At 62.5% G+C, this 9,286-nt stretch overlaps 1 protein-coding gene across 2 annotated transcripts in view; it reads left to right on the top strand.

Moving 5' to 3' along the window:
* The window catches only part of BMP1 (bone morphogenetic protein 1), a 37,870-nt gene extending 32,915 nt beyond the window's left edge, over positions 1-4,955 (top strand). For both annotated transcript variants that reach the window (XM_036233950.1, XM_036233952.1), the window contains 4 exons: positions 42-169; positions 558-771; positions 2,307-2,557; positions 4,420-4,955. In XM_036233950.1, coding sequence (XP_036089843.1) covers positions 42-169; positions 558-771; positions 2,307-2,557; positions 4,420-4,554 — 728 coding nt within the window. In that variant the 3' untranslated portion in view covers positions 4,555-4,955. The remainder of the gene's footprint in view (positions 1-41; positions 170-557; positions 772-2,306; positions 2,558-4,419) is intronic.
* Positions 4,956-9,286: the final 4,331 nt, after the last annotated feature.

The raw sequence follows: 9,286 nt of genomic DNA on the forward strand, positions 1-9,286 counted from the left end.
GGGTCCCTGCTGATCCCCTTCCTCTCGCTCACCTCCCACAGCCGGCTGTGACCACAAGGTGACGTCCACCAGTGGCACCATCACCAGCCCCAACTGGCCTGACAAATATCCCAGCAAGAAGGAGTGTACCTGGGCTATCTCAAGTACCCCCGGGCACCGGGTCAAGCTGGTAAGGCGCCCGCTCACCAGCCTCCGTGGGCGCCCTGGTCCTGCCCGCCCCACGTGGCCATCACCTTTTTCCTGTCAACTCCGAAGCCCTGGGTCACTCAGAGGCATGTCCCAGAGCTGTGCCGGCTGTAGGCTGATGGCCCGGCCCAGCCCGCAGGGCTGCCATCCTGTGCGAACCCCAGTCTGGTCTGGACAGAGGCCCTTCTCCAGTGTACACTGGGGGTGTCCTTGCCACCTCCCCATTCCCGGGTCTTACCTCGCTGCCATTCACCAGCGGTGGCCGCTCCCCCGGGGACCCGTGAGCCGCAGTCCGGAGGCCTGGGGTTGGGGCCACCTGCCGCTCCCCGCAGACACATTCTTCACTCGCCCTCCTCCCCCGTGTGCCCCAGACCTTCCTTGAGATGGACATCGAGTCCCAGCCCGAGTGCGCCTACGACCACCTGGAGGTGTACGACGGGCGTGACACCAAGGCCCCCATCCTGGGCCGCTTCTGTGGGAGCAAGAAGCCGGAGCCCGTCGTGGCCACAGGCGCCCGCATGTTCCTGCGCTTCTTCTCCGACAACTCTGTCCAGAAGAAGGGCTTCCAGGCCTCCCACTCCACAGGTGAGGCCCGCGCCGGCCAGGCCGCTGGGCCGCCGGGCTCTCGTGCCGCCGTGAGTTCTGGAGGCATCCGCCGATGCCGGTGTCAGAGGCAGGCCCTGGCGCCGTGGGGGGTTACAGAGAGCTCGGGACGCCGCAGGCCGATGGAGCCTGCGGCCTGGCTGGAGAGACAGCGAGTGCCCAGGGGCCGGGCCAGCGGAGCAGAGCGGGAGCTCCCTGGCTGAGGAAGGCAAGGTCCTCATTAAGGACTGTGAAGGGGGCCCTTAAGGGGGACCTGACAACAGGGGGGTAGGGAACCCAGGGATGAGGAGGGGGTCCCCGGAGTGCCCAGTGCTAGGACACTTGAGTGTGCAGCTGTCCACCCACGATCTAAACCCCCAAATTCACGGGTTCGTTCATTCCATTCGCATTTACTACTAGGTAGTGTGTATGAGGCAGCCTCCTAAGTGCGGGTCACAAAGCGAACAAAGCAGACGAACATCTTAGTCCTCCAGCAGCTTAGAAAGCCCTCAGGGCCCACGGGAACGCATCAGGCCTGAGCCCTTCATCCTCCCACCCTGAGGAACTCGCTGTCCAGGAATGAGACAGGACTCACACAGATAATTACCTCAGGAGACAAACGTGATAAGGGCAGAGCTCTGGGTGTGACTGGCCCCGGTCATTCCAGCAGGGGGAGGAGCCCGAGGACAGTCATAGCCCTGGGATAGCTCTGGGTGTATACAGGTGACCAGAAGTCACTTGGTTTGGCCAGGGCGTTAGAGGCATGAGGCCAGGATTGAATTGGGAACGTGCAGAGAAAGGCTGGAGGCAAGTCGTGGGAGGCCCGTAATGTCAGAGAGTGTCAGACCGGGCTTCGCAAGCTCCTCGTGGGTCTTCAGCCACCTGCTGGGGAGTCCCTAGGGCTGATGAGCTTACCCCTCCCCACCTTCGACTCAGCCCCTGCCCTAGGCCCCGCCCCTCACCCTTCCAGGGAGAGGTGAGTACCAGGTGTCCTAGAGGCGGATGGTGCCACCAGGAGGGTGGCTGCTGTTGGCCCTGCCCTGCAGGCTTTTTTCTCCCCCCAGCACCGGGTCACAGATTGGAGGCTGGGACTCCATCGGGCCCTCAGACCTGCTGCGTTTGGCCCGTGCTTTGTTTTTGAAACAATGTGAGCCAGCATTTAAAAATCAGGAGTTTCTGTGTAAAGTCTAGATGTACGCCCTCTCTCCTAAGAATGGAGGCTCCGGCCGCACAGGGCCCACTGCGTCCATGACAGCCATGGGCTGGCGCAAACTAGCCATGTCCTCTTTCAACAAGCCTGCCGTCCCCAGCCTCCGCTCTGCGCCGCCCCTGCCCGGTGTGTTCTCGGCCTCCGTGGGCCCCACAGAGGCAGAGTGGCAGGCACGTGTTCTGGGCCGGATCCTGGGCCGGGTCCAAGCGCAGCCCTCACCAGCCACGTGGCCTCTCCCAGGGCCTCCAGCCAGAAGAGGCAGCGTGGTGAGGCGTGGCGCCGGCCGGTGGCCACGCTCGGGCAGTGATGGGCTCTCTCGTCCCTGCAGAGTGTGGAGGCCAGGTGCGGGCCGAGGTGAAGTCCAAGGACCTTTACTCCCACGCCCAGTTTGGTGACAACAACTACCCCGGGGGCGTGGACTGCGAGTGGGTCATCGTGGCGGAGGAAGGCTACGGCGTGGAGCTCGGATTCCAGACCTTCGAGGTGGAAGAGGAGACTGACTGTGGCTACGACTACATGGAGCTCTTCGATGGCTACGACAGCACGGCCCCCAGACTGGGGCGCTACTGCGGCTCAGGGGTGAGGCCCCCCCAGACTCCCCAACCCACGGACCTGGTGCCAGCCCGTGCCCCTGCAGGCTTGGGGTGCTGGCGTGGGTGGCAGCATGTGCCTGGCCCTTGACTGCAGCCAGGAGACCTAGCCTGCTGGGTGGCTGCTGGCCACGGCCTGCCCTGCCCTGGGCTGTCCCCGTCTGGTCAACCCAGTCCCTGCAGCCTCCGAGACGGGCCCTGCCCTCCCCTGAGCCTGCTCAGCACTCCTCTGGTTGGGCCTCCAGGGCAGCTTGCATCCCGCGAGGCAGGTGGAGGCTGGACCCCTTGTCCCAGTCTCAAGGCAGCTCGCTCAGTGGGACTCTGGGACTCTGAGTGGGTCAGAGGTTGGGGTCAGAGGCTGGGGCGAGAGCTAGGGCTGGGCCTGAGGTGAGCCACACTAACCAACCGTTCTGGCCGAGCCATAAAAACACCCTGATCCCTTTCACGGCCAGCTTCTCCTCTCCCTGAGAGGCCAGCGGTCCCAAAGCCATGGGAGCTGCTGTCCGAGCAGATGCCATGTGTGCGGGCTTTTAACGAAGGCCACAGGGAAACCGCAGAGGTGGATCTGTTTCCCTCCCAGTCACAGCCTGTGGCTCCTTTTGTTTTTGTTTTTTGAGTTTTGTCCTCCTTCAGAGAACACTGTCTTCTCCCCATTACACACACACACACACACACACACACACACACACACACACACACACACACACACTGGCACATGCACACACCCAGACACGCCCTCCTCCCACCACCACCCCGGTCCCCACCTCTCACGGCTGTGCTCCAGGCAGCTCGCGAGCCCCAGGAAGGGTGGAACTTTCCAGAGCTGCACCAGCTGCTGGACCCTGCGTGTGGCAAACCTCCCCTTAGGAGCAGAGCTCCAGCCTCTGCTGAGTGGCCAGAACTGGGCAGGGCAGGAGGTGGGGAGGTGGGGCAGCAGGCGGAGCACGCAGCCGCCTTGCCTGTCTGGCTCAGTGGCTCTGGAGTCCCCGTCCCCTGGGTACCGAGCTGGTGTCCTCTCCCCACTTTGCCCTATGTCACTCTTGATCTGGCACATTTGGGTGTCCCAGGTGGCTTTTTCCAGGGATTTCCACCAGGCTGGGACCAACAGGAGGGCATCCGGGGAAGGAACCCAGTCCCATCAGGGCTTCCTGGCGTGGTTGCTGCAAATGTCCCCAAGGTTCTTAAAAATGATCCTTTCCACGTCCTGAGGGCCAGGGCACCTGTGTGCTGGTGGTCTGTGGGTGGCTCTCACTCTGAGGGCCTGCGTGCAGAGGTGAGGCGAGACTTGCAGGAGCCTGGGAAGGGGTGTCACCTGGAGCTAAGGATGGCCAGAACCAGGGGCAGGTAGGAGGGAGGCAGCCGAGTCCGGGTCTGGGGGACCCGGCCATCCAGTCTTCAAGAGACAGCTGTGACACTGAGAACACAGCCTCTCAGAGAACCTGCTCCCTTTGCAGAACTCTTCACAGCCATCCCCCCATGTGCCCCCGCCCCCAGCCCTTCTAGGCGTGGAGAGCAGGTAGCATCTGGTCCTGCTTGCCCTCGAAGGATGCGAAACCCAAAGAGGCAGCGTCTTGCCTACGCGTCGCAACAAACTAGTTAGCGGCAGAGCTGGGTCGAGAATGGCAGTCCGACTCGGGACTTAAGACGAGCTCCTCTGCCCCCTGCTTCCTGCCCGCCTCTGGGTTCCCCACTAAATTCCCCCTAAAAGGGTCTTCCTCCTGCTTCAAGGGGCTGCAGGATCTGGCGAAAGCCGGGGCCGCCCGCCTTCCTCAGAGCCGGGGACTTCGGGGAGGGAAAATAGCACCCCGGCTGCGGTCCTCAGCCTCACGCACAAGGCCTTTGCTCTGTCAGCCCCCGGAGGAGGTGTACTCGGCAGGAGACTCTGTCCTGGTGCGATTCCACTCCGACGACACCATCACCAAAAAAGGCTTCCACCTGCGCTACACCAGCACCAAGTTTCAAGACACGCTGCACAGCAGGAAGTGACCACTGCCCTCACACGTCGGCGGGGACACGAGGCCTGCTGCCCCTGGTCACCTGGACCGGACAGTGGGCGGCGGGCAGAAGGCGGGCATCCCATCCCTGCCCCCCCGAGGCTCCGGGACCTGCAGGGCCGATGGTCCAGGTGAGGCTGTCCTCAGGAGGTGGGGACTTGGACTACTTCATGAGCCACTTCCCCAGACCCCTTCCTCCCCGCCCCCGCCAGAGCGAGGGGCCAGGGCCAGGGAGCCAGAGCGTTCACTGAGACACTTGAAGTGGCCGTTCTTCTGTGGGGGCCGGCCGGCGGGGAGAGGGTGTGTCAGCTGGACCCGCCCGTCTCTACGCGCTGGATTGTGTATGGCCGGTGCGTGTCCTCGTTGTAATATACGTGCCCCAGCTCTTCCCCAGCCTCATTTGGTTTTACTTTAAACCCCCACTTCCCGCAGTTTCCTGGGGCGTGAGTTTCTGTACGTGTCCCACAGGAGCCATAGTGGCGGGGGGGAGGGTGAAGGGGAGGGGTGGGGAGCAAGACAGGGCTTCTCTCAGGCCCAGTGGCTGGTCAGCCACACCAGGGCATCCCAGCCAATAAACCGAAAGTGTTACAGCCAGTATCCTGTGCCAGATGCTGTCTGGGACGTGGTGGGAGCGGGCGGGGGAGTCTCGTTCCAGATGTGCAGGCTCGCTGTGTCTGGAGCGGCCCCCGGCCAGGACACCTGGCCTTACTGGCTGCCCTTCCTCCCTTCTATTTCAGGACCCCTGAGGGTGTGATTTCACACTCGGGCACACATAAACACAGCCGCCTCACACAGCAGCCTGTAGGCACCCTGGGTACACACACTGCACATCACCCCCCCTCACAATGGGAGGCGCGGAACGTTCTGTGAGAGGCTGTTTGCTGGGGAGGGGGGAGGGGTGGAAGAAGGGATAGTTGTGTGTCTGTCCATCCGGTGTCCAGCGGGGAAGGGTGGGCTGCGAGGGGGTCTGGCTGTGGGAGCTCATCGGGAGCCAGAAAACTGCCATTGGCCCGAGCGGACCCTCTAGCTGGCCCCCGTGCCTGCCTTCCTGAAGGTCAGCCACCAAGTCTGGCCCCTGCGGGTCCTTCTCTTCTCATGGAGAGAAGAGCCAGACGCTGAGCAAACATTCCAGCTCCAGCCCCCTCTCCCAAGGCGACCCACGGCTGTCTCTTGTCTGGCTTCCTCCTTCTCCCCGTTGCCTCTTCTCTCCCAGCCCGCCAGGGAGGTTCGGACCGGTCTCCCAGAGGCCGGGAGGAGAGAAACCGCCTCCTCGCTCTTTCCCTTCAGAGGAGCTTCTCTGTCCTCTTTCTCTCCGTGGCTCTCACCAGGAAAGAAAGGCAAGAGAGGACCCAGGTTCTGATACCTGGTTTAGAGAACTGGCAGCCTGCTCCAAGCCCTGGGGCTACCTAAGAGCCTTCAGTGGGCCTGCAGGTCTTTTACTGGCCCCGAGCTCCTCCCCAGAGCAGGGGCAGGTGCTGTGCCAGATGTTGAGGGACTACGTGGGAGACCCACCCCCAGGGATCACTGGGGTACCATGTGGCCCACATTGGCCCTTTAAGCAGAAAGCAGTAGTGGAAACCAGACACATTGCTAGTACCCAGTGTATGTGAAGGACCCCCTCCTTCCAGGAAGCCTGCCGCCTCCCATGGTCACATGCAGCCCTGTTGTCCAGTGCTGACCGCAGGTGAGGCCACAAAGCCCTGTAAGGGAGTGCGAGCTGGCCGGAGGGGGTTACTGCTCATTGCTCCAGCGAGGTCACAAGCTGAGAGCTCACGGCCACCCCTCCACGCCTCCACCTCCTCCGAGTAGGGTACTCATGCTCAGGACAGCCTGGAGGGCCACCAGGGGAGTGGCAAGGCCCCTAAACCGCTGGAGCCGCCCGGGCGTCTCACCCGGACACGTCGCCAACCAGCCTGGCGTCAGCTCCTCCACAGCCGGCTTTGCAGTCAGCGGGCGAAGCCCTCCTCGCCAGCCCTCCAGGTTCCTCTGCCGCTCAGAAGACCACATCCCCGGTGCACGCGCCACGTGTCCGGAAGGAACTGGCATCATGACCTAGTCGAGCCTGTGGGGCTCCAGCCCACAGAGAGTACCGTCCTTCACCCCAAAGAGCCTCTATAAGCAAATGCCGCAGCCGGAGGCAGCTCAGGGTGGCCCCGTGCAGCCGCCCAGGCACCAGTCCCAAGGCCATTGCTACCATAGACTTGGACCCCTTGATGATTTAGGGACCCCAACTGACGGCCCCTCCCAGTACTCCCTGGGCCCATTTTCAGAGGCTGCCACTGGGTGGTGACGACTGCTTAGGATCTGGATGCAGGCCGTAGATACATATTCCAGAACCCGATGTTGTTCTCAGGGCTAACCCACCTCCCCACCTTCTGGCTGCTTCAGGTTCTAGACTAAACCAATTCCGGTGCAGCCACCCATCAACTCAGGGGAGCTCCTCCAACCGTCCCTAAGCCCCCGAGGTCCCCCAGGAGCCTGAGTGCATGGCCGGCAGCGAAAGAGGCAGAATAGACTGCACCCCCAGCCCCCAGGAACCAGGTGGAGACAACCGGGTCGAGGCGACCGCGCACCCCGGAGCTTGGGTCTCCCCGCTCCGGGAGCACCTCTCTAGCCCTGGGAGTGCAGGATGACGGCACCAGCCTGGCCGTCAGGGGACCTGGCCCTGCCATGCTCCATCCTGCGCAGCTGCCCAGACGTCCCTCCCTGGGCCTCTGTTCCCCAAGCCCGTGTATCACCTTTCCCCAGCAGCGCTTCCTGCCAGAGCGAGGAGAAAAGGGAGTGTCCAGTCTCCCCGCAGCCAGAGGGCGGGGATCCAGGCCAGGCGGCTGACGCTGCAGGGCCCTCAGCAGGGGGGGGGGTGGGGGGGCTTTCAGGGCCAACTGCTGGCCCCGCCGTAGAAGGGAAGTTGATGCCCTGCATTGCCCACCACCCCTTTTTCTCTCCGTTTCCCTTCCCCTCCACTGAATGCCCCATGCTTCTCAGTCGTGAAGAGGTCACAAGCTCGAACCTAAACGTAGCTGGTTGTGAACACAAACTCTACCATCTGAGGGCCGTGTGTCCTCGGGCGAGTCATTTCATCTCTCTGAGCCTCAGTTTCTTCATCTAGACACATGGGATGGGGACACCTCACAGGGTGTCAAGGAAAGAATGAGATGACCTTCGAAGAGAGCCTGTCCCAGGGCCCGGCAAGCGGGAGACTCTCCGATGGGCCTCCTTTGCTTTTCCTCGGCCGGACAATTTTTCAGCTCCTGGACTGTTCCCTTCTGGTGCTTAAGGGAAGCTTCTGGGTACGTGACTTTCCAGGCGGACATCGGGAACTCAGCACAGAACCGCTCCTGCTGGAGAAGACAGTGCTTAACCCGCAGCAAGGAGGAGCCTGCCGAGCAGGGGACATATTTCTGGCGAGCTGGTGGTAGCCTTTCTGGGCACCGCCCAAGTCACACCCTGTGCTTGACTGTCCCTGCACAGGGCTGATTCCACAATTCCCTGAAAAGATCTGCTGCTCCCATTCGCAAAAAATAGTAGCGCCTGACTTGGGAGTGGGGGAAAGGGCAGCCAGATGTTTTCCCAGAGTCACGAGGCCCCCAACCCAGCCTTCTGCTGACCAGCCTGCTTCTCCTGCTCCCAGCCCCCTCCCAGCCCCGTGCCTTCCCCTCCCCCATCTCGGGAACATCTGGTTCCAATCTTCTCCAGATGCCGTAGCCAAGCTGTTTTATTGCCAATCACCTCAGCTCAGCTTCCGGAAGGCCTCCCTCCATTCTGGGGAATAGTTTCTCCTCGTCCCTCTCCTTGGGACCCCGGCCACCTCTTTTCCTAACGTGGAGAAGAGACGCATGCTCGAGCCAGGTGAAACTGCGAGGGTCCTCAGAGCAGGCACCTCCCCTCCCACTACCTTGCGGGGGACTGTCATCCATCCGGGATTCAAAGAAGGGTGCTGGCCTGGGAGGAAAGGGACAGGCAAGGAAGTGTGGGTATCTGGGCAGAGAGAGAGGAAGCGTGTGCACACGTGTGTGTGTGTGTGCGCACGCGTGCACGTGGTGCTGAAAGCATTAGCGCGTGTCGTCTGTGTGTCTGTGCCTGCACGGCGGGATACCCCGCCTGTAACCCAGAGGTGCCCCTTGGTGGCCACGGACTCCTCCCTGCAGTGCTAACTCAGGGCCTCTGCACTGGACGGCGGCAGCTGCAGTCCGAGGTCGACCCTCACTTTGCAGTTCTCTCTGTGACCACTGTGGCTGTCTTCTAAATGCAGCCCACGGAGGGTGTGTGTGTGCACGCATGTGTGTGTGTGCACGTGCGTGTGCGTGCACACCCACACAGACACCTTTCCTTCCACCAGAGGGACACAGGCCAGAAGGAACCCCAGGGCAAACTCCAGCAGATGCCCTGATCCGGCCTGGTCTGATGGGCACCTCGGGCCCCCCAGGGCGGGCGTGTGCCAGAGAGCAGCCATCTGGAGGCACGGAGGAGGCGCAGGGTCCCCGGAGGAATCCTGCATGTCCCCCCACCCCGTGTCCACCACACCTCAGCCGGCCGCCTTCATTCCCCACTGAGAGGACCCTGGGAGCCAATCTCGCCTCCTGAGAAACCCAGAAGGGTTCACAAAAGGCGGACTCTGAACCCCGCCAGCTGGCGGCAGGGGCAGGGAGGCAGGGGGTTCTGTCCTGAGGTGGAAGGACGGACGATGGTGGTCATTCCCTGTCCTGGGAATTCTGGACTCCAGC

Source organism: Rousettus aegyptiacus, unplaced genomic scaffold (assembly GCF_014176215.1).
Source record: "Rousettus aegyptiacus isolate mRouAeg1 unplaced genomic scaffold, mRouAeg1.p scaffold_m13_p_16, whole genome shotgun sequence".
Taxonomy (NCBI): Eukaryota; Metazoa; Chordata; class Mammalia; order Chiroptera; family Pteropodidae; genus Rousettus; species Rousettus aegyptiacus.